The sequence below is a fragment of the Leopardus geoffroyi genome, chromosome E2 (assembly GCF_018350155.1).
Source record: "Leopardus geoffroyi isolate Oge1 chromosome E2, O.geoffroyi_Oge1_pat1.0, whole genome shotgun sequence".
Classification (NCBI taxonomy): domain Eukaryota; kingdom Metazoa; phylum Chordata; class Mammalia; order Carnivora; family Felidae; genus Leopardus; species Leopardus geoffroyi.
The window spans coordinates 31,516,432-31,542,537 of record NC_059335.1 but is presented as its reverse complement, the minus strand read 5'-3'; the positions used below and the strand labels follow the sequence as shown (position 1 = coordinate 31,542,537).

The 26,106-nt window shown below is 40.9% G+C and overlaps 1 protein-coding gene across 5 annotated transcripts in view; it reads right to left on the bottom strand.

The window, feature by feature from the left end:
• The window catches only part of FTO (FTO alpha-ketoglutarate dependent dioxygenase), a 393,904-nt gene that overhangs the window by 226,325 nt on the left and 141,473 nt on the right, over positions 1-26,106 (bottom strand). For all 5 annotated transcript variants that reach the window (XR_006702654.1, XM_045442778.1, XM_045442779.1 and 2 more), the window contains exon 4: positions 22,204-22,347. Coding sequence is in view for 4 of the 5 variants with exons in the window: in XM_045442778.1 (XP_045298734.1) it covers positions 22,204-22,347 (144 nt within the window). In the remaining variant the exon portion in view is untranslated. The remainder of the gene's footprint in view (positions 1-22,203; positions 22,348-26,106) is intronic.

Genomic DNA, 26,106 nt, shown 5'->3' with positions numbered 1-26,106 from the left:
CCTAGGCACAGTGAACAAAACAAAGTCCCTGCTCTCACGAAGGTTACATTTGGTTGGGGAAGACACATAATGGGTAAGTAAACAAGAAATTCAGATACGAGGTGCTATGAAGAAAATACAGGATAATTTAAGAAGCGTAAGGGTCAGTGGGGGTACACGGGAATAACGTACTACTCTATACAGAACTACCGCTGGGGACAGTTAAGGCGACTCAAGAGCTGAATAATGAGGAGCCTGGCAATGCCAACATGTGGGACAAGAGCATTCCAAGCAGAAGAACGAGCTGAGGCCAAGGCACCAAAGTGGGAACGAGCTCGCTGTACTCGAGACAGTACGATGGTGCTCAGCATGGAAGCAGAAGTTCAACAACTAAAGGGGGTCTCTGATGGTCATGGTCAGAATTTGAGGTTTAATTCCAGATACAATGGGAAACCATTAGAAACTTTTATGCAGGGAAGAAATGTGATCCAAGTCTGAGGAGACCACCCTGCCAGCTTGTTGGGAAAAAGAGAGGACCGAAAGGGGCAGGCTTTGAAGCAGGAAGACGAGCAGGGAAACTGCCACCATAATCCACGTGGGAGCTGACGGTGACTCGGACCACGGTGACAGAGGGGGACATGGTGAGTAGTGACCGGATTCAGAATGTTTTAGAGAAAAACCAGAAGACCTGCCAGTGGATTGGGTAAGGAAAGCAGGGGAGAGAGCAAAATTAAGAGCAATTTTAGGGGTTTTCACAGAAAAAAAGGAAGATGAGTAGGTCACAAAACATTCAGATGTTGTGTAAACAATATTACAAAATGCAATGACAGGTAAGGATGGCGATGTCAGTGACACACACGGGGTTTTTTTTTTAATTTTTAAAAAATATTTACTTATTTTTGAGAGAGACAGAGGCAGCATGCGAGTGGGTTAGGGGCAGAGAGAGAGAGAGAGAGAGAGACAAAGAATCCAAAGCAGGCTCCAGGCTCCGAGCTGTCGGCACAGAGCCCGACGCGGGGCTCGAACTCACGGGCCGTGAGATCATGACCTGAGCCGAAGTCAGACGCTCAACCGACTGAGCCACCCAGGCGCCCCCAACACGGGGTTTTAAATGCAAAGAAAAGGACAACATGGCAGGAACAGAGGATCAAAGCTGACCCCACCTTGGCAGATGGGCTGAGAGTGTGGCTTAAGGTCTGACAAAGAAGGCTGAATGACCAGTCTCCTTTCCAGTTTGCCCCCTCTAAGGCCTCTGGTTAAGGATGCACCTGAGAATTTCTGGTTAACCTGGACTATTTTGCCTAAAGGGAGTTTCAGAATCAAAAGAACAAAACAAAATAAACAGCAGAGGTTAGAGGAGGTTCCCTAGGCCAGATTCCCATAAAAGGGTGAAATGCATAAATGCCCCTCTCATCTACCCAAACAAAAGCCTCATTGCTCCTATGCGATTAACACTAGCATTCACGAACATCATAAAGAAAGAGAAAACATCTTAATGAGCATTTGTTAAGTGTTTTTGTTCCCCTGAAGGGCAACTAGTCTGATGCAGGCCAAGTGACAAACGCAATGTTAGAAGTAGTACTCTGAGGCCCGTACCTTTTTTCAAATCCCTGGCAACTTCCTAATCAAACAACCCTTCTGAAATGCTCCCAAGTGTCCCTAATCCTTTATGGCTTCTAGGAAGAACCCTGTAATTTTCACCAAAGAGCTTCTAATTTATCTAAACCTCGAAGTCTGTAAAAGTGGCTCCAACTTCATGGTCTATACACCTTACAGGATATACTAAAGACCATTCTTAGCTTTAAAGAAGACGACTCCTCATAATTTTTAAAAAGAAAACATGAAAGAATGCCTATTTGCCAGCGCTGTTTCAGAACACAGCTAAAAAACTGATGCTATATTCAAGTGGAATCAGAGTTTGTAGAATTTAGTCAACAAAACAAACAGAAAAGAAGCTCTCGCTCTTCTCTGGCTAAATGCTGCGTGCTCTGTCAGTGGGTCAGGAGAGCTCTGGACATTCATTGTAGCATGAAATCTCATCTCATATATAAAAGACCACAGATGCAAAGGCATAATTTCCACTAGGGTGACCGGTTCGTGCCCAGGACTTTGCCAGAAATCCCACCTGCTGAGATCCCCTCCCGCACAGACAAACCGGGACGGTTGGTCACCTTAAATCTAACCCAGCCCTGACTTCCTCGGTTTTGTTGACCAGTGTGTTATCGGGGCTATTTCATCCCAAATTTCTTAAAGTAACAATCAGGAGCTTCACTAAAGGCACACTCCTGAGCTAAACAGGCCCAATACTGAAATCCAATCTTCCCAGCTTCACGCAGTCACTGAAGCTTTTCATTCTTACTCACCTGTCCATTCTCATCGCTCAATCTTAATATTTATGACCTTATTTTTCCTAGACATGGGGACATCCATGACTGAGAACATATTCAGAATTTAATAGCCAGCAAAACGGGGGAGGGGAGGCTTCCTGGCAAGATGTCGGTACAGACCCGGGCCTCTCGATCTGCCCCATTCCTAGATTCCCCAAGGAGACGATCAGGGCACTATTCAATGAGGTAAAAACTTTGGTCAGCACTAAATATAAGAGGAAGGTGCTCAATATGCCAGAAATTGCAAGGGTCTGTGCTGGATACGTTTAGGCGGGATGAGACTAAATAAAGAAGAGGCAGAGAGGGCGACCCGTGAGTGTCTACTTGGAAAGAGCAGCGTCTTGGTCAATACGGCAAGTGGATCCCAAGGGCAACGCTCACCCTCAAACTCAAAACAACAGGAAGGTATGATGGGCTACAGGGCACCGAGAGGGCAGGCCGCTTGCCTCCTGTGGGGCAGCCTTAAATGCACACAACCCGTGCTTCTCGCAGCCCCCAGAACATGTTGCTGGGACAAGCTGCCACTTTGAGGAGAAGGCCAGGCATCGGTGGGGTAAGAAATTGTACAGAGTGGGTTGGCCGAGCACGGGTCAAAAGGGGTCATGGTTTGCCCAGACTGCAAAGCATCCACACCACAAAGAGACAAAAATGAGGTGCTTAGGACGTTCTAGTTAATGAAATCTCTTATCTGGCCGTGTAGGGTACATTTTCTTGCTCTTTTCAAATGAAGGACTTGGCCGGGAATGTACACCCAGTTTTCCAGAAACAACTGCAACGCCAGTTTGCCTAGGAGCTAGGACCTGTTCTGCTTCGGTGAGGAGAAACAGACCTGGAAAAATCACTAGGCTCATGTGAAAACACTGCAGTTCAAAGGGAAGGAACCACTTTGAAACTGTCTCTGCTGCAAAGGTCTGACTCAAACCGATAGGACAATTTTTTTTTCATAAAATTCTCAATATTTTAAGAAGACACTTGATTCAAGAAGGCACTGTATCTGTAAAAAATGGGGCAAACAGACATGAAGAGGGCACAGTGTGAGGGCAGGAAAGATTGCCTGGAGCTGATTTTTTTTAATAGTATTACTTCATTTAAAATGATGGAAGATGGAATGAACAGCAGAACACATGCTACAAACAACTCAAATTATTGAAGGGGAGGAGGGGACTCAAAACATTCTCCTAAACCTGGAGGGAAAATGAAAATTAGTGACAGAAGAGATAAGAAATGAAGGATGAATTCCGGAAGTCACAATATATATAACAGGAATCCTAGAAAGAAAGCAGAAAAAGGACAGACAGATGAAAGAACAATCAAAGAATAGAAGAATATTTTCCAAAATTGTGGAAGAGCCTGACTACACTACAAAATGATTCTTGAAGTACATAAACATATTCTCTTCAAAAATTAAATATAGGGGTGCCTGGGTGGCTCACGTGACTCACCTGATTTCAGGTGAAATCAAACTCTTGATTTCAGCTCAGGTCGTGATCTCATGGCTCGTGGGATTGAGCCCTGCGTCGGGCTTTGAGCTGATAGTGTGGAGCCTGCTTGGGATTTTCTCTCTCTCTCTCTCTCTCTCTCTCTCTCTCTCTCTCTCTCCCTCCCTCCCTCCCTTCTCTGCTCATGTTCTCCCTTTCTCTCAAAATAAACTTTCAAAACATTGAATATAAAATATGACGAATGTTCAAAGAAAAAACATAATCTACCACAATAGACTCAAAATGAAGATGACCTCAGACATCTCTCTAACATCAAATATCAGAGTTCAAGGGGACAATATCCTGAGCTTTAAGGTGGGAAGTCTGTTATGCAAGAATCCTACAGCTACTTACAGAGATAGCAGCATGGAAGGCACAGAAAGTAAGTGAGAGAATACAAAAACTCAGAGAATATGCCACCATTCGTTCCCTTGCCATTAGCCTTCAGGAAAAACTTGTTACAATCTATACTTTATTTAAATAATTAAAACCACAGTATAAGAAGAAAACACAGCAGTAAACTCCTTGACAGAGGTCTTAGCAATGGCTTTTTTAACATGACACCAAGCGCAAAAGCAACGAAAGCAACAAGAAACAAGTGGGGCTACATCAAACTTCAAAGCTCTGCACAGCAAAGGAATCCATCAACAAAATGAAAAGGCAACCTACAGAGTGGGAGAAAATATTTGCAAATCATATATCTGATAAGAGGTTACTAACCAAAACATATTAAGAACTCCTACAACTCAAAAGCAAAAAAACCAAGCAATCCAATTAAAAATGGGCAGAAGATCTGAATACACACTTCGCTACAGAAGACATCCAGATGGCCAACAGGTACATGAAAAGATGCTGAAGGGGCACCTGGGTGGGCCAGTCAGTTGAACATTCGACTCTCGATTTCAGCTCAGGTCGTGATCTCACGGTTCATGAGTTCAAGCCCCGCATCGGGCTCCGTGCTGACAGAGCAAAATCTGCTTGGGATTCTCTGTCTCCTTTTCTGCCCCTCCCCCGCCAAATCAATAAACACGCAAAAAAATTAAGCAAAGACGCTCAATATCACTAATCACCAGGGAACTGCTAATTAAAACCACAGTGAGCTATCACCTCACACGTGTCAGAATGGCTATCATCAAACAGACAAATAACAAGTATGGGCCAGGTTGTAGAGAGAAACCTTTTGCATTGTTGGTGGCAATGTAAATTAGTACAGCCACTATGGAAAACAGTATGGAGGTTCCTCAGAAAGTTAAAAATAGATTTACTCTATGATCCAAGAATTCTTTTTGGTATTTACCCAAAGAAAATGAGAACACTAACTCAAGACAACATACACATCTCCGGGTTCACTGCAGGATTATTTACAACAGCCAAGATATGGAAACAACCTAACTGTCCACTGATGGATGAATGGATAAAGAAACGGTGGTGTGGGGCGCCTGGGTGGCGCAGTCGGTTAAGCGTCCGACTTCAGCCAGGTCACGATCTCGCGGTCCGTGAGTTCAAGCCCCGCGTCAGGCTCTGGGCTGATGGCTCAGAGCCTGGAACCTGTTTCCGATTCTGTGTCTCCCTCTCTCTCTCTCTGCCCCTCCCCCGTTCATGCTCTGTCTCTCTCTGTCCCAAAAATAAGTAAATAAATGTTGAAAAAAAAAATCATTATAAAAAAAAAAAAAAGAAACGGTGGTGTATATATGTGTGTGTGTGTGTGTATAGATATATATATATACATATACATACATACATATATATGTGTATATATATATACACACATATACACATACATATACATACATATACACACACATATATATACACCACAGTTTCTTTATGTGTATACATATATATACGTGTGTGTATGTATATATATGTGTATACAGACATATATACAATGGAACACGCTCTAACCATAAAAAAATATGAAATGTTGGCATTTACAACAACACGGATGGACCTCGAGAGCACTATGCTAAGTGAAAGATGTCAGATAGTGAGAGACAAATACCATATGATCTCATTTATATGTGGAATCTAAAACAAAAACAAAAACAAACAAACAACAAGCTCAACAATACAGAGAACAGACTGGTGGTTGCCTTAGATGGGGCATGGGGAGTGGCAGAAATGAGTAAAGGGGGTCAAGAGACATAATTTTCTGGTTACAAAATGAAGAAGTCATGGGGATGTAATGTAATGGAAAATTGCTAAGAAAGTAGATCTGTATATTTATCACAAAAAATACATATTCCTTATAACTACTGTTGACCTTGGAAGTAAAACAGCCAGTTATTTTACCAGCAAAAGTAGTTTATTTGAGAATGGCAGAGGAAGTGCAATTTGGGACCCATGAACTATGGATTTCAGAGAACAAAGAGGCATACCACCTTATAGAGGGAAAGGAGGTGGGAGGGGCTGCTTGAACAAAAGTCCACTGAAAGAAGGTGTTCAGGGTGGTGACAGTTTCTCACTGGCTCGATTGTGGCAGTTTCTCATTGGCTGGGCTGTTGTGGAGCAAAGGGAAAATGTTCCTCACTCTTGCTGGGGCAGTCAAGTAATTTCTTCCCGCTGGCATTGGTACTTGAGAATGAGTTGGTAGGGCACGAGAGCTCCCATTTCTGTCTCTTCCCAATTCTATTATAAATGAGCTTTTCTTTATTCAGTTTCACATTACATAAAGTGATAGATGTGAACCAGCCTTACTATGGAGATCATTTCAAAACATATATAAATATTGAATCGTTATGTCATACACCTGAAACTAACATGTTACATTGTCAATTATACCTCAATTTAAAAAATAAACTTTTAGGGGCAGCTGGTGGCTCAGTTGGTTAAGCATCTGGCTCCTGATTTCAGCTCAGATCATGATCTCATGGTTCATGGGTTCGAGCACCACGTCAGGCTCTGCACTGACATCGTAGAGACTGCGTGGGATTCAATCTCTCTCTCCGCCCCTCCCCTGCTTGTGTGCACTCTCTCGCCCCCTCTCACGAATAAACAGTAATAAATAAATAATTAAATAAATAAATCTTTTAAAGAAAAAAACCACATTATGAAAATACCAGTGAGTGTAAATGTAAATACTTTCAAATATGGCTATTTAACGCGAGTATCATAAATCATCATCGTTGCCATCACCATCATCATCATGTAATGGTGCCTCACCTAAAAAATAAATATACATTAAATATCTAAGTCAAAATCCAAAAGAGTACATTAAAAACCTCCTGGGAAGCGAGCAGAAGGGTTAAAAAAAGTAACCGGGAAGAAAAACAAACCACATCTCAACAGAAAAATGGGCAAATGAAGATCAGATGATGGACAGTAATAGAAGTATACAAATGGCGAACAAACATGCAAGATTCTACCTTCTCAATAAATTTAAAAATGCATTTAAAGCAGCAGTATGTTATTTGTACTCATTAAAGTGGCAAAATACTTTGAAATTCTAATGCCCAGTATTATCGAGGGTAAGGTAAACGAGGCTGGAGGAAGTACCTGGTAACCACATCTCATACTGCACTGGGAATGTACAATGAAAACAACCTTACAAGTTACAGTCTGACGATATAACATGTACAGTTTTAAAGTAGCTGCACTCTCATCTCACCTAGGTATTCCACTACTGATCATTTTTTCTACAGAAATCACAGCAGCAAAGATATATGTACAAAGATGTTCACGAGAGCAGTATGTTTGATGTCAAAACGCTAGAAATGAATTAAGCAACCAAAAGTAGGGGATTACTATTTAAGCCATTTTCGTTCATTCTTTCTTTAATTTATTTATTTAAATTCAAGGTGGCTAACATACAGTGTAGTACTGGTTTCAGGAGTAGAACCCAGTGATTCATCACTTATATATAACACCCAGTGCTCATCCCACCAAGTGCCCTCCGAAATGCCCATCACCCATTTAGCCCATCCTCCCACTCACTCCCTTCCAGCAACCCTCAGTTTGTTCTCCGTATTTATAAGTCTCTTGTGGTTTGCCTCCCTCTCTATTTTTATCTTATTTTTCCTTCCCTCCCCCTGAACATAGGTTCATCTGTTTGTTTCTTAAATTCCACATACGAGTGAAATCATATGATATCTGTCTTTCTCTGACTTATTTTGCTTAGCATAACACACTCTAGTTCCATCCATGTTGTTGCAAATGGCAAGATTTCATTCTGTTTGATTGCTGAGTGGTATTCCATTGCGTGTGTGTGCGTGTGTGTGTGTGTGCGCGCGCCATATATATATATTATATGCCATATCTTCTCTATCCATTCATCAGTCGATGGACGTTTGGGCTCTTTCCATAATTTGGCTATTACTGATAGCGCTGCTATAAACATTGGGGTGCATGTGCCCCTTTGAATCAGCATTTTTGTATCCTTTGGATAAGTATCTAATAGTGCAGTTACTGGGTCCTAGGGTAGTTCTCTTTTTAATTTTTTGAGGAACCTCCATACTGTTTTCCAGAGTGGCTGCACCAGTTTGCATTCCCACCGACAGTGCAAAAGGGTTCCCCTTTCTCTGCATCCTCACCAACATCTGCTGTTTCCTGAGTTCATTTTAGTCATTCTGACAGGTGTGAGGTGGTAACTCATTGTGGTTTTGAATTGTATTTCTCTGATGATGAGTAATGTTGAACATCTTTTCATGTGTCTGTTAGCCACCTAGATGCCTTCTTTGGAACAGTGTCTATTCATGTCTTCTGCCCATTTCTTCGCTGGATTATTTGTTTTTTGGGTGTTGAGTTTGACAAGTTCTTTATATTTTGGATACTAACCCTTTTGCAAATATCGCCTCTCCCATTCCATCAGTTGCCTTTCAGTTTTGTTGATTATTTTCTTTGCTGTGCAGAAGCTTTTTTATGTTGATGAAGTCTCAATAATTCATTTACACTTTCATTTCCCTTGCCTCTGGAAACACATCCAGTAAGAAGTTGCCACAGCTAAGGTCAAAGAGGTTGCTGCCTGTGTTCCCCTTTAGGATTTTGATGGTTTCCTTTAGGATTTTGATGGTTTCCTGTCTCCATTTAGGTCCTTCATCCATTTTGAATTTATTTCTGTATATGGTGAAAGAAAGTGGTCCAGTTTCATTCTTGTACATGTTGCTGTCCAGTTTTCCCAGTACCATTTGTTCAGGAGACTTTTTTCCATTGGTTATTCTTTCTGCTTTGTCCATGTAGGGTCTGTTTTGGGTTCTCTATTCTGTTCCACTGATCTATGTGTCTGTGTTTGTGCCTGTACCATACTGTCTTGATGACTGCAGCTTTGTAATACAGCTTGAAGTTTGGAATTGTGATGCCTTCAGCTTTGGCTTTCTTTTTCAACATGGCTTTGGCTACTTGGGGTCTTTTCTGGTTCCATACAAATTTTACAATTGTTGGTTCTAGCTCTGTGAAGAATGCTGGTGTTATTTTGATGGTGTTATTTATTATTTTGATGTTATCTGATTGCACTGAATGTGTAAACTGCTCTGGGCAGTATCGACATTTACAATATTTGCTCCTCCCATCCACGAGCATAGAATGTTTTTCCATTTCTTTGGGTTTTCTTCAATTTCTTTCATAAGCCTTCTATAGTTTTCAGCATACAGATCTTTTACTTCTTTGGCTAGGTTTATTCCTAGGTATCTTATGGTTTTTGGTGCACTTGTAAATTGGATTGATTCCTTGATTTCTCTTTCTGCTGCTTCGTTATTGGTGCATAGAAATACAACCGATTTCTGTACATGGATTTTATACCCTGTGAATCTGCTGAATTCACGTGTAGATTCAAGCAGTTTTTTTGTGGTCGTTTGGATTTCCCACGTAGAGTATCATGTCATCTGCGAAGGGTGAAAGTTCGACTTCTTCCTTGCCAATTTATATGCTTTGTATTTCTTTGTGTTGTCTAATTTCTGAGGCTACTACTTCTAGTACTGTGTTGAACAACAGTGGTGAGAGTGGGCAGCCTGTCATGTTCCTGATCTTAGGGGGAAAGCTTTCAGTTTTTCCGCATTGAGGATGATATTAGCTGTGGGTCTTTCATATGTGGCCTTTATGATGTTGAGGTCTGTTCCTTCTATCCCTTGAGGGTTTTTATCAAGATAGGATACTGTATTTTGTCAAATGCTTTTTCTGCGTCTATTGAGAGGATCGTAGGGTTCTTATCCTTTTATTAATGTGGTGAATCACGCTGATTGATTTACAGCAATGGACAGATCATCAAAGCAGAAAATCTACAAGGAAACCATGGCTTTGAATGACACACTGGGCCAGATGGACTTAACAGATATATTCAGAACATTTCATCCTAAACACATTCTTCTTATGTGCATATGGAACATTCTCAAGAATAGATCATATACTGGGTCACAAATAAGCCATTTTTAAAAATCACATTTCAAGGAATATTTAATAAGAAAAAATGCTCAAGATACAAAAGTACTGAAGAAAGGGTAAAAGACATCATATCTAACACGATATTAATTTTCTAAAAAGAAAAAATTATATGTATTTCCAAGTATAGAAAGAAATACTAGATGGAGTTAGACCAAATAGTTGTGAATAATATCTCTGCATGGGGATAATATGATCTGATAATATGATCTGTTTGCACATTCCTATAGTTTGTAAATTGTTTAAAGTGAACATACACTACATTTTATCAATTCCGTGGTGTACGTTTTTTTCTTCATATTTATTTATCTCTGGAATCGGACTACATCCTAAGACGGCATCTTTGGAAGGCATACATTACTACTTTTGTACGTAGCAATAAAAAAGAAAACAATAAGTATCATTATTTTTTGAAAGATCCCACAGATAACATTCAATGAGGAGATCCTCAGAAAAGAGGCATTCATTCCCCAAACGAAAAGCATGGCACACAGCCATCAGTGAAGGCGGTATGAGCTTTGGTTAGTTTTGGAAACCTTCCCCCACATACAATCTTCCCTGGGAGTGAAAATTCTTCTATAAAAACAAGCACAGAGGTGAAGATGGCCTCGGGATATGCGACTTTCCCCCTCTTGTTTCTAAATTAACTTTTATGGAATGCTCAGTTTGTTGTTGGCTTGAAAAGAGAATAGATTCTGGAGGTTAATCATTCTTGTTCACTTTCTAAATACGCAAAATGAACTTTAATCCCACTTTGGCAAGGCCTGCCTTTAATCTTCCAGATTGTAACACTTCCTGACAAACTGGAGGGCAGAGGCTTGGGGAAATAGAAAGATGAGAAGGGACGGAGGTCAGGTGGACGGAAAACTTGAATGAAGTAGTTTTCTTCTTTTTCCCCTTCCGAATATGCAGACCCATCACTTCTGTCCGCTGCTTCAGTGAACGGCGGGGACTGGAATTGCCCAAATAAAGTTAATCAATGAGACAGAACCAGCCACTTAAACCTCTTGGCTCTGTGCCTCCATATACCTTTTGCCTTCCCGCTTGACTCATTCCTATCTCACATCTAATTCTCCCCTGGCAACTGAGAAAGATGGCTGTGGTTTCTGGTTAAAACCTCGGGAGGAAAAAAGGATGTTCTCTCCAAATATACGGTAAGTTCCTGTTACGTACAAGGCACTAAGTGCTCTGTGTAGTGCAAGAATATATATCACAATAGTACTGGCGCTCAAAAAAAAAACTTAACTCCAGTAGATAAGACCTCTATGCCAATCTTTACAGTCCAGAGGGAAAAAAGAATTATGGCATCCACACTGATTGGTCGGTGCCCCTGCCATTGTGGTATTAAGTTTTTAACATCATCCTAAATAAGTGTTATACATATACATAGATGGGGAGAAAAACACAAGGTGGAGGGAACAGTGTGAACAAAGAAAAGGAAAAATGTTTGGGCCAAAACCAATTTTAAGGGAGAATTTTAGGACAATGATTTGACTGAGGACTATAATTTAGATCCTTTTTGAAAGTTTAAATATTTATGGATAGAAGAATAATTGCACAGGAAGAGTTTAATGAAAACATCCCATCATGGAAGAAATCTGCTTCAGGGACTGACTGTTTTTAGGAAAGTGAAACTTATTCCTAGGCTGATCCTGAACTGAAACCTGTAACAAGAATCAAATTAAAAATTAAAATTTTAAATTAAAAACATTTTTAAAAAACTTCCTCTATGGCTATTCTTCCTATCTTTACAGAAGTGGCAAAGAATGGGGGCGCCTGGGTGGCGCAGTCGGTTGAGCGTCCGACTTCAGCCGGGTCACGATCTCGCGGTCCGTGAGTTCGAGCCCCGCGTCAGGCTCTGGGCTGATGGCTCAGAGCCTGGAGCCTGTTTCCGATTCTGTGTCTCCCTCTCTCTCTGCCCCTCCCCCATTCATGCTCTGTCTCTCTCTGTCCCAAAAATAAATAAACGTTGAAAGAATGCACATAGGATATGCAATCAAATTAAAAGTCTGAAATTTTTTTCCCACAATTCATGCTTTTAGGAGTTATGTTATATAGACAGAGAGCAAAAGAAGGCATATTAAGATTGCCAACCAAAAGGAAAAATTCCACCCAACTAACCCAGATGCAGATTCACCCACAACATGACTCTGACTGCATAAAATATGAAAAAATACAAGGATCTCAAAACTCACAGTAACACATCTATCCTCAGCTTAAAAGAAACCAACACATTTCTGTTGTCTTTACTAGTATTTTTTTTTTTTTTAATAAAAGATCTGGAAGAGAATGTACAAATTGATTTGAACACTGCATCAATTTGGACAATTCTGATATCACATGGTCACTTGGACTAGATATTAGAAAGCAAAGCGTGGGTCACCGAAGGAATGGACTACCATGGAAGATTCTAAAAGCTCTCTCTTGGAGATCCCCAAGTATTAAATGAATGGCCACCTATTTTGGGGAGGGACTTCAAAAACTTTCCAATCAGGAGTTTTCTAGGACACGTTATATATTTCCTTTTGCCCATGGTTGCCATGAAATGGCGTAGAGGTGGAGGAACCAATCCTTGGTTTATTCATTCACTCATTAACTCAATAATCATTTATTAAAGCACCTACCATGTTCACAGTACTGTGTTAGGTGACACAGAGGTTACACATTTTTAGAAACCTGAAAGAGGGTAGATAGAAGACATTTTTAGAAAATTCCAAGTAAGAGAAAGACTTAAGATCCAGATTTTAAAAAATGGAATAGCGAAGGACTGCAAGGAGGAGAAATCTCAGTATGATGACAGGAAATCTCAGTATGATAACTGGAAGAAGTCAGTATTTATCAAAACATGAAATTGGTAGTAAGACAAAACATCAAGTGACACAGAGATAGCACTATGGCATGGTTATTCTTTCAATAAGAATCAGGAAAGGCAATTGTGAATTCCAGGCGGAGAGTGAGAGCCACACAAGAAAGCCATGGTTCAAATACAAAGTAGGCTAAAATGGAGCACAATTCTGGGTCTTTGATGAAGTATAAAATCTTGACCTGACATTTGTAACATTCCCTTTCAATGGAACAACGTCAGGGATGGCTGTGGACTCCACATTCTATTTATGGGATCCAGTCACTTTATTTGGTTCTACAATAAGGGACACATAAGCACTGGTATGTACCGGCTTTCAAATTTCAGATTCAGTGTACAGAGAAAGCATAGTCATCTTATCAAAATTATAGATTAGTGTGTAAACGATAACAAACCTTAATGATGTCAGAGTAATGATATGGCTCAAAGGGAACTTACACCCCCCCATTTTACATTCTAAAAGTCAAGAGTGTATCTACATATTGGTTATAAAGTAATCAACTACAAAGACACACACACACACACACACACACACACACACACACACAAGTAAATGCTATGTAATAAAACTCAGCAAAGTGAGGGAGTTTAAGAAAGCCACTTCCCCATTTTTCTTTTTTCTTCACAGTTTTCTTAATGGAGGGACAGCCAGTGCCTCAATTTGCTGGATGAAGAGAGAGAAGTATTAAGCAAGTGTTTAAAAGTTAAGGAGGTGGGGTGCCTGGGTGGCTCAGTCGGTTGAGCGTCCGACTTTGGCTCAGGTCATGATCTCATGGTTTGTGGGTTCGAGCCCTGCATCGGGCTCTGTGCTGACGGCCTGGAGCCTGCTTCGGATTCTGTGTCTCCCTCTCTGTCTGTACCCCCGCCCCCCCGCACACTGTGTCTCTCTCTCGCCTTCAAAAATAAATAAACATTTTTTAAAACTTTTTTTAAATAAAATAAATAAATAAATAAATAAAATAAAAGTGAAGGAGGTAATCACTTAAAGAATAAAATGCAAATATGCTAAAAAGTGGTCACTTTTAAGACATGGAACTTGGGGGAAACATCTGGGTGGCTGAGTAAGTTGAGTGTCCAACTCCTGATTTCCGCTCAGGTCATGATCCCAGAGTCGTGAGACCGAGCTTCATGTTGGGGCCCATGCTGAATGTGGAGCCTACTTAAGAACTTCTCTTTCTCTCCCTCTGCCCCTCCCCTTCTTGCATGCACTATCTCTCTCTCTAAAATAAAAAAATAAAAATAAAATTTTTTAATTTTTTTATTTTTTATTTTTTTTTTCAACGTTTATTTATTTTTGGGACAGAGAGAGACAGAGCATGAACGGGGGAGGGGCAGAGAGAGGGAGACACAGAATCGGAAACAGGCTCCAGGCTCTGAGCCATCAGCCCAGAGCCTGACGCGGGGCTCGAACTCACGGACCGCGAGATCGTGACCTGGCTGAAGTCGGACGCCTAACCGACTGCGCCACCCAGGCGCCCCAAAAATTTTTAATTTTTAAAAAAAAATTTTTTTAACGTTTTTATTTATTTTTGAGACAGAGAGAGACAGAGCATGAATGGGGGAGGGGCAGAGAGAGAGGGAGACAGAATCGGTAGCAGGCTCCAGGCTCTGAGCCATCAGCCCAGAGCCCGACGCGGGGCTCGAACTCACGGACCGCGAGATCGTGACCCGGGCTGAAGTCGGATGCTTAACCCACTGAGCCACCCAGGCGCCCCCAAAAAAAATTTTTTTTAAGAAGAAATGAAATTTGGGGACAGGTGACAGGGAGTTTTTTCCTTTCCATTCCATTTTAGATCATCTTCAACTGCTTGAATTTTTATTTCCTAGTTTTATATTGTTTTATAATAACAATAATAATATGAATGAGGTACTGATAGGGAAAGATCTCCAGGATATATTAAGAAAAAAAAAAAAAAGCAAGTACTAGAATAAAAAGGTTGCATTTGTGTGCTTTTTTAATAACGTAGCAGCAATATATATGTAAATATATTGGCATAACTATATTTACGTTAATGTCGACAAAAGGATCTGACAGCAAAATAAAAGAAGTTCCGAGTTTTAGTCTATATAATTCCATACTATTTGAGTCCTCTACAATGAGAAGGTATGTGTATTGATCGGTTCAATTACTTTTTTCCACATTTCGAAAGAAGAAAGATCCCATGATTACATAATTAGTAGAGTTGCATGATTCAGCAGAAGAAAGAACAGCTTTGGTCTCAGAAAAACCTGCATTCAGGGGCATCTGGGTGGCTCAGTAGGTCCAACTTCAGCTCAGGTCATGAACTCACAGTGCATGGATCCGAGCCCCACGTCGGGCTCTATGCTGACAGCTCAGAGTCTGGAGCCTGCTTCGGATTCTGTGTCTCCCTTTCTCTCTGCCCCTCACTCCCTCACACTCTCTCTCTCTCTCTCTCTCTCTCTCTCTCTCTCTCTCTCTCTCAAAAATAAATAAACATTAAAAAAAATTTTTTTAAGAAATAAAAGAAAAACCTGCATTCAAACGCAAGCTTCACTAGGTACGTCACCTTAAAGAAGCTATTTTGCCTCTTTACGCCTCTATTTCCTTTTTATAAAACAGCTTTATTGATATATAATTCACATACCAAACAATTCACTCATTGAAAGCATATGATTCAATGTATTTTAGTGTGTTCACAGGATTGTGCCACCATCACCACAAATGAATTTTAAAGCATTTTCAGACTCCTAAAAAAAATACAAAACCCACATACCCATTAGCAGGCAATCCCCATCAATTTTCTTTTCTGGCAAAAAATAGGGATTGGAGAGAGAGGACTACCCACCTGATGGACTTACTTATAAGAAAGAAAGAAAATATATCAAAGCCTCTAGCACAGTACCTGGCCCTCAGTAGGTGCTCATGCATTTCAGGTAAAGTTCAAGACATCAATGACCGAAAATAAGCACAAAGAATGGAAATGATAAGAAAGTGTGAGAGACAAACCCTTTCAAGGACCCAGGAATCCTATCCACAGAGTAAGTTCCGCAAGAGTGGCCCTCTCTCTAATTCTGCTGAATACAAAAGAATCAGGCTATCAAGACAAAAAGCACAAGTTTGAAAATGTCAGCATTTGCGGGCACGGTTTAGAGTGAAAGTTTCAGGAGGACAGATACATCCTGCAAAAACATGACTAGCAAGGGGCAAATAATGTAGTTTGCTGAGAAGGTAAGAAGAACACCACGAGTTCGTATTGGATGAGCAGCTGAAACTATACTGTCATGTTTCTACTTTTCAAAGTGAAAACAAACATGACAGGTGCTCATTTGGCTGTTCGAGCACTTTCCACTTAAATGGCAATTCCTCAAGCTTACCGACTGCAGCCTCAAGTTATAATTTATTACTGTTTCTGTATTATTCCCTTGCCTCGGCAGAAAGCAGAACATAGCACCTACATTTCAAGGCCCATGAGAGGTAATAAAGTATAATTATTTAGAATTTATGATTAAGCCATAAATTACAGGAACTTTCTAACTTCAGTTGGTCAGTCAAGAGTTGGGGGAGGAAGGGAATGGGGTCAGAGGAAGAAAAAACAAAAGCCTTTTCCTTTGAATAAAATGCCTAAATTGGGGCAGGACTGAGGGACACCTGGAGGACTTACAAAGATACCACAGTCTCCAAGTTAAGTCCCAGAGGAACCCCAGTTAAGAGGCTTTAAACTCCTAGAAGCCTCTGTTCTAGAAGGCTAGAAGCGACAGACTCCAACTGGAGCGCTCATGTTGACGCCCAAAATAGAAGCATGGTACATTTTCGGGTTAGACCACATCAGATGTTCACAGTGCTCTGTGAAATGCCAAGCCAGAGGTATTTTAAAGAAGGTGAACCTGATCTGGAAAACACCACTGACCAGGCTCTACAGGTAAACTCGGCCCTCAACCACGGCAAGAGCGTGGTTCCCACAGAGCTCCGATTCGACCCTGACCAGACGGCAACTCTTCTCCCCCTCAAGGGTCAGTTGGTGAGCTGTCCCCGTCTTGCAGGTCCTTTATGTGCAAAGATAGGTATGGGACAGGGAGGTACGAAGCTAGCAAAACTCGGGGCATGAAGCAGGGTAAGAACACAACGTTCTGTGCTCTTCTGTCACCCGCCCGCCTCACTGGTTCTCCTGGAACGCCAGGGCCCGGCTCCCAATCTTGGTTGGCCCCCACATACAAAGCACTTTCTTCTTTGGCCTCCCACCGGCCCTGAGAGGCAGGTACCACGAAGCCCTTGTTTTCCAGGGGAGGCAGAGACTCAGACAAACGCTAACAAGGCAGAGCCAATAGTCACCGCAGTGAGTCTGGAACCTGGTCACCTGACAGGAAATGGCCTTTTCATCATTCTACCCTACACTGTTGGTGAAGTAAAGCAAAACCAAAAAGAAAAACGAAAAAGAAACAGCGTGCATTTCAACTGACGTTGCTTTCTCTCTCTCTTTCTCTCTCTCTCTCTCTTTTTTTTCACCATGGAAATTTCACTTGGTAACTGAAGCTTGGAGATAGCTATTTGAAAATGAAATTGAGTTTGGATTGAAGGAAACAAAAATAAAGAGACCAGACAGAACAGAGTCATGAGTAGTAACATGTACAAAACAAAAGGAAAAATGAAGGGTTGGGCAGGGGAGGAGGTCTGCCCCAAATGTTTACCCAGCACCCTCACCTTTGTCCCGAAACATCCCATCTCCACACCCGGCTCCTGGTTAATGAACATAATTTGGTTGATGTCCCTTGAACTGTATAATCTTTTCTACAAAAAACAAACCCGCAGTTTGTCTCCGAGCCACTTTTAAGTCCCTAACGCCCTGGTTACATTCAGTCTATGGAAAACATCTGTGGCAAAGTAAATCATCCTACCCTGAGAAAGACCAGAGTGTGTTTTTTTTGTCCCCCCTCTAAGTGTGTTTTGAAGTCCTGGTTGGAAAATTAGTGAAAATTGTAAATCTGTTTGCAAATCTGGTCATGTCTAACTCTGAGATTAGGGCAAAGATTCCAATTTAAAAGTAAACCGTGACAACCCCAGTTAAGCGTGTCCTCAGGCACTGCCAGCAGGGCCTTCACTCACTTCCACAGGCGGTGGATTTATTACAGGCACCCGACACGTTCCCCATCAGACACCCCTGGAGTATTTGCTTGAGACAGCAGGGTTCAGTCTGCACTTCCTCTGCAGACCAATATATTATTATAAATTGAGCTAAACTGTTTCCTTTTCATAAGTGCTATGAAGTTCAGATTTCAGATATCGGCACAGGGCTGAGGTCCCTCGGCAGGGCTCCGTATAGGATTTGGATTTTAAAAAGTGAAGAGAAAAGGTAGCAAGAGGCCGTGGCTGCTTTTAGTTTTGTTTTATGCTGCCTAAGAGGCGGTGGGGGAACGTTCATTTGTAGAAAATTCTGAACATGCGTTCTTAATCAAGACAATAAGAATTTGACTGAGTAATGATAAATAATAAGGAATAAGTGGATTCTACGTGAATATATTCTAACGGCGCGCTTTGGGTACGTTGTGCTGTGGCTGGCCCAGGTCCATAGGGTACCAGCTACTTCGCCTAGAGCTAAAGGCAGGAGTCGGGAAATCAGGAATAGATACTATGTCTTGGGTATCAGCTCCTATAAAATAATAACACGTGGGGCGCCTGGGTGGCTCAGTCGGCTGAGCGTCCCACTTCGGCTCAGGTCATGATCTCGCAGTCCGTGAGTTCGAGCCCCGCGTCGGGCTCTGTGCTGACAGCTCAGAGCCTGGAGCCTGCTTCGGATTCTGTGTCTCCCTCTCTCTCTCTGACCCTCCCCCGTTCATGGTCTGTCTCTCTCTGTCTCAAAAATAAATAAACATTAAAAAAAATTGTTTTTAAATAAAAATAAATAAAATAATAACACTCACTTCTGTTTATCACCTACAATAGCTAAAGGGACAAATGTATATTTGAAATGTATATTCATTACAACATATAGGTAAAGGGGGCAATGTAATTACTTAATATTTTCATTATAATCTATTTCCGGGCAAGAGAAACAGAACTTTACAAAGAAAAGGAAAAGGAGGAAGCACCCAGAACACCCTTGTCATCATCTTCTCTTTCCTTCCTGAACAATCTAGTCCTAAAGCCTTTAAGTGAAGCATAGGCGTTGATGAGGGAGCAAGAGGGGGGCCCAGGAGCCCAGAGCAGGGGTCAGTGAGGAGGGAGAGGAGGGCGGGCTTCATGTGGGTGTCAGAGCCCAAATGGGATAAAAGGACAAGTTATAATCCACGCGCCCTACTAACTGTGTAACCACGGCTATGTCACTACATCAATTTAACCTGAATCATTTCTTGTCCTATATAACTAACATCTACTTTTTAGGGCTATGGAGACAGTTAAAAGAATGCTTGACCTGTCATTAATCCCCACTAAATGTAGCTGTCATTCCCATGCTACTATTTTTCCAGATGCATGTATGTATAGAAAAGAGACTGAAAAGGAATATACGAAAACAGCAATGAACCTGATTTTTATATTCTTCTATCGCTCATACCTTTCAGTGTTTCTTTTCTCTACAACGAACATGTACTTTACTTTCATAATCAGAAAAGAACACACAAGATTGTTCTTAAATACATGGAAGCTAGCTGAACTTTTAAAATGTATCTTTACCATTTCTAAATGCAGAAAATTAATATGGCAATTTAAAACGGCCCCAACTGACTCTCACTTCCTTTAAAGATACAAACTGCGAATAGAAACTCGTGAACAAAAGCATCCAGAGGAAAGTGGTTTATTGGCTGAAACCAAAACCCATGTATACTCAAGGTAAATACCCATGTGTGGGTTGTACATTAAAAATGAGGAATAATCTGTTACCTACAAATGATGCTTGTCGATGGGGCAGAGACTTCAAACTAGAAACTCAGTTCCTGAGGCAAGCAGGGGAGACTCTCTCAGTAAGAGCTGACCTTCAGCCTAAAAATGTGCCCACATAGAGATTTCAGTGTATTGGGATTGAGACTAAATTGTCCCTTTTAGAGCAGGAAGAGCACCGTATATGCAACCTGCAAACTATCCTGGTACCTTTTATCAACCCAGTGACGTTAGGCCAATGCTTAAGAAAAGAACAATCTCGGGGCACCTGGGTGGCTCAGTCGGTTAAGCGGCCGACTTCGGCTCGGGTCATGATCTCGCAGTCCGTGAGTTCGAGCCCCACGTCAGGCTCTGTGCTGACAGCTCAGAGCCTGGAGCCTGTTTCAGATTCTGTGTCTCCCTCTCTCTGACCCTCCCCCGTTCATGCTCTGTCTCTCTCTGTCTCAAAAATAAATAAACATAAAAAAAAAAAAAAAAAAAAAGAACAATCTCTATACAATCTCCCTCACAAACTTGTTCAGAGAGTGATTGAGACTCTTAAGTGAAACTGATTTGTAAATTATAAAGCAACATGCAAACGGCAGGGAAGAGATTTAGGGCTTACTTCGATCAGTGTTGGGCAAATGTGGGAATCACCCCATGAGAAGAGGTGAAGGGACACAGCATTAAGCACCAGCAAATCACGCACCACGGAAAAGTCATTCTCTACATAATGACCTTCCCATCTTGCTGCTGACAAGGAGAAAGTCCCAGATTGGTACCATTGTACAGTTAACACGTTTCTAACAGTTACACGTGTCCCTTTTTCATAAAGACAGAACAGGACTCAGATTCAGGATCTGCAGCAACCAAAGGCAGCAGGCACTTAATACTGCTTTACTTTCCATATTTATAAACCTCTTCTAATTATGCCAAGTGATACTGGTCTTCCACTTAAGATAGTGATAGAGAATCTCCTTCGAAAATGAACCCATCTCGGGGGCGCCTGGGTGGCGCAGTCGGTTAAGCGTCCGACTTCAGCCAGGTCACGATCTCGCGGTCCGTGAGTTCGAGCCCCGCATCGGGCTCTGGAATGATGGCTCAGAGCCTGGAGCCTGTTTCCGATGCTGTGTCTCCCTCTCTCTCTGCCCCTCCCCCGTTCATGCGCTGTCTCTCTCTGTCCCAAAAATAAATAAACGTTGAAAAAAAAAAATTAAAAAAAATAAAATAAAATGAACCCATCTCAGTGAAACAAAGAAAGTGAACCTATTGAGAGAAAAATATTACATAAGTAATAGTACAGGTAGCACAGGGATATGGCAAGAATCTTGAAGTTGATGTGTAGATGCCTGAAATTTGGAGAATGCTTAATGAGGTAATGCCCTAAAGAGCTAATCCAAACTCTGAATTTCCAGAAGGCAAGGACCAAGTTTTACCTACTTCCAGCATCTCCTCCAGAACCTTACCCAGCATGGAGGACATCACGGGCCCTCTATAAATACTCAATTGATTGAGAAGCAACTCTTATCATAAATATCGGCTTTGAGCCTTGGGGCTCCCCAGCTCTAAAGTCAATACATGAGTAGATTCCCCCAGGCAGGTAAGAGTGAGATAAACCTTAGATAATCAGGAGCTAAAGCCAGTGACAGAATAAACCCAGGGAAGCTTTGTGAGTATAGAAGGATACAGTTTACATGCAATGCATTGGAAGACAAGCAGAAAATCCAAAAAAAAAAAAAAAAAAAACACGAAGAACTGAGAGCCAAAGCTGCTCAAATCCTGCAGCTTCTCCGGTTAGCCTAAGCCTGAGATGCTGCCCCCCCCAAAGAACTCAAAGACAAGTGCACAGAAAGGCCACATTGTCAGGTCAGCTGCTCCTGAGAAGAAACTAAATTCAGAACTAGAAAAAAAACTTTCACTAAGAACTTATACAGACAGGGAAATCATTTTAAGTAGCCTCCACTCCCAGTGTGGAGAGGGAAATAATTTGAATACTTCACACTGATAAGTTGATTTGGATGATGGAGTAACTCAGGGAAAGTCCTGAAAACTGTTTTAGCACATTTGGGAAACCAAAAACAATCAGAATGGGAAGAGGAAAAAAAAAAAAAAAAAGCAGCTTTTAAAAATGAGCGATAGCTAAAAAAGAATAAGGAAATAAAAACAAACAGAAAAAAAACTAGTGACATGTAGAAGATTCATTATCACTATAAAATACCTGCAAAGCTTATTCCAAAAGACACATTCAAAATAGGTAGCCAACAGTCTAAAATTTAGACACCAGAGCATCAATATAGTTTTGACCCTCCTAATTACCAAGCATAAAATAGCAGTCTCCTTGGTGAAGGGGTATTGCCAGACCAGGTGTCTCTATGTCCCACGAGATCTTAAAACCAACATGCCAAGTATCAGGATCTCTGCCTTCAAGCTGGGGATCATCCTCACTCTCCTCTTCAGGGCCTGTCAAAAAGAGAAGAGAGGGATCAGGAAGGAAATGTTTCATCTCAACTTCTGGGCTTTATAAACGTGATCTCAGGAATAATTAAGTTTTAATAAAATATGCATAGTAAGTGAACTATATCCTCCTTTTACGTCTCTTAAAAAAACATTCTTTAGAATATCTTTAACATGTCCTTTATTTTTTACTCAGAAAATATCTTTAAATGATAAGGGAATAACCCCAGATACCAAGGAGAATAAAAGACTATTTTATTAATTCCATGCAAATAAATTAGACAATGTGGATCAAATGGATAGATTTTAAGGAAGATATTAACTACCAAAATCAACCCCAGAAGGGGTCGAAAAGTTAACAAAACCATAAAAGGTACAAAGTCAGAGAACTACCACTTAGGAAAACATATGTGTCAAGAATTTCAAAGAATTCTACCAAACAAGTAAGGAATGGGTTATTTCAATATACTTTAAATTGTTTAAGAGCATAGAAAAAGAAAAGTTTCTGAATTCTTTTCGTGAAGATAGGATAATATGTATCAAAACCCAAAAAGAAAACACATACACACACATACATACACACACAGATCTCACATCTGAGAACCAATGCACAACTCCTAAATATAGGGAAATAGAATTAAATCTAGCAGCATAGTAAAAGAATAACATTCCATGACCAAATTGAACTTATCACAGGAATACAAGGATAGCTCAATATGCAAAGTGTTATACTTAAAATTTATCATATTCATAGGTGAAAACAAAGAGTCACCAGACACACACAAAGTATTCAATAAAACACATCCTTTCAAAACCAAAATATCGGGGCGCCTGGGTGGCGCAGTCGGTTAAGCGTCCGACTTCAGCCAGGTCACGATCTCGCGGTCCATGAGTTCGAGCCCCGCGTCAGGCTCTGGGCTGATGGCTCAGAGCCTGGAGCCTGTTTCCGATTCTGTGTCTCCCTCTCTCTCTGCCCCTCCCCCGTTCATGCTCTGTCTCTCTCTGTCCCAAAAATAAATAAACGTTGGAAAAAAAAAAAATTAAAAAAAAAAAACCCAAAATATCAATAAAATGAGTGGCCAGTTCCTTAACACGATAAATACAGACCTCTCTCAATCAAAGCCAGCATCATATATTAATAGGGAAACATTAAAAGTATTCCCAAAGTTAAGAATTAGGAAACAATGTCCTTTATCAGCACAATAACTCATCACTATTTTGGAAGGAATGACCAACACAAGGGTGCTCTCTGGAGTTGCCTAACAGAGGAGCCCTAATTAGACCAAAAGAAAACAAAGAAGTAAAAGATTTTTTTTAGAAGAAAAAGTGCATTTTTACAAATAATGTTATTATTTGTGTGCAAATCAACCAGGAAACATATATCCCAAGTGATAGTCAAATTAAGAAAAACGCTAGTTACAAATGTGTGCATATTAAAACATCCAGCAAGATTCTTAAATGTGTATACTGTCTATAAGAAAAAAAATTTTTTTTAATATTATTGAAGGACACAAAAGAAAATTTAAACAAATGTAAAGATGTTATTATGTTCTGGGGAAATAAAACTGAACACCATGGGAATGTCCGTTCTCCCTAAATTCATCTATAACACAAACCTAATAGAAATACCAACAGGACGGATTTTTAGTTAAGTGGCGCTGGTAACTAGACAAGCTGATTCGACAAATCACATGGAAATATAAACAAGCAAGCATAGCCAGGGAATTTTTTTAATGCATAAAGAGCTCCTGCACATCAATAAGATAAAGATCAATAATCAAACAGAAAAACAGACCAAAGTTATGAAGACAGAACACGTAAAAGGAAGTAAGTGTGTAGATATTTAAGAGATGTACAAACTTATTCATATAAGAGAAATGCAAATTAAAGCCACAACAGATATTTGGTAACTTAATCAGATCAGAAAAGATCAAACACTTTGATAAAATATGGTATCAGTAAGAGTATAGCAAAATGGCATATTCACACTCTCTGTAGAGAAAAATCTGGCAATCCTCATCAAAATTACAAATGCTTCAACACTTTGAACTTCTAGGAATTCCGCAACTCCACTTTCAGAAATGTATCCTCAAATCCCTACCTGCAAAGGCTGCAAAATGACTTTAGAGCAAGGATGCGTACTGTACCACCATTTAGAAAAGCCAAAGATCAGAAATAACCCAAATATCCATCAATAAGTTTCTGGCTAAATGAATTATGAAATGTCCAGGCAATAAAATATTCTGTAGCCACTAAAAGTAAAATGACTATGCACTGACACAGAACCATGTGATACATTTTTAAGGGAAAGAAACTGACAGGCCACAGTTTGTGTAAAATACAAACACATACACACACGTGTGTATACATGTACAGGTAATATTTCTAGAAGGATACTCAAGATTTATTTCTACATGTGGCTGGGAAAACTACGTGGCTGGGGTCCAGGAGGGGAGAAACACATAAACGAAGTGAAAGGCAAGGAATATAATCTGCCTACATGAACAGTCCTGCAGGGATGGCCCTATATAAAAACGTATAAAAGTTCATTTAAGAAATATTTATTGAGCACTTATTATACATGAGGCACTGACCCGGGCACTTGAGATCTATCAACGAATGAGTCAAAGAGCTTTGCCCTAGTGGAGCTTTCTTTCTAGTGAAGTTGTAAATGTTCAAAGGACGTTTTAAATTCCATTAGACACCAGTCTCTGGTCTTCAAGGGGAGGGTCCAATTTCCTGTTTCATCTGCATTTAGAGCCCTACTAAGTAGCAAGTAGAAGGCATTCAGTGAATGGCTGTACTTAAGTGCTTACTTAAAAAACAAAATGCAGGGGCGCCTGAGTGGCTCAGCAGGTTGAGCTTCTGCCTTCGGCTCAGGTCATGATCTCACAGTTCATGGGTTCGAGCCCCACATCAGGGTCTGTGCTCACCACTCAGAGCCCGGAGCCTGTTTCAGATCCTGCGTCTCCCTCTCTCTCTGCCCCTCCCCCACTCGCGCTCTGTCTCTCTCAGTCTCTCAAAAATAAATAAACATTAAAACAAGTTTTTTAAAAAATGCTTTTTCAGTTCACACCATTCACAATCCTTACTGGACTAGAAGGCAGGGAAAAAAATGTTAATTCCGGGGTGGGGGGAGTAGGAAACACTACGAATTAAACCAAATAACATAATAGAGTGTGGTGCTGCTAACTTAGTACTGTTCTTAACAGTGAAGAAATTGAGAGAAGAGACGGGCTCGGTGAGGGTTAGAATGGGTAGAGCAGAATTCTTGGAGAAGATCGAATGTGAAAGACAAGTACAGTCTCTCAGCGGGTAGAGGAGGAAACGATGCAGGAAGACAAAAAGATGCCAAGTTTCATGTGGTCACAATGGGCAATAAAGCGGGTTTCACGCCGGCTGCATCAGGTGCGTGTCACATCCACAGCCCAAAAGTACATGCATCCCAGAGGGCACGGACCCATCCACAGAAATTCCTCGTTCTGAACACCCCACTCTGCGGTAACTGTGCACAAGGGTCAAAGGCCGTGAAAGAAGGGGGAAAGGGGAAGAAATCCCCTTTATACTTATTAATTCACATTACTCTGCAGAATGGTGGGGAAAGAAACCGGACCAGAAATCCAACTTCAAGGAAGGAATGCGACTAAATGACCTCCAAGGGCCCATCCAGCTCTAGATATTCTTCAATTCCTTAAGTCTGAATCTAAAATCTGATACTGGGGCGCCTGGGTGGCGCAGTCAGTTAAGCGTCCGACTTCAGCCAGG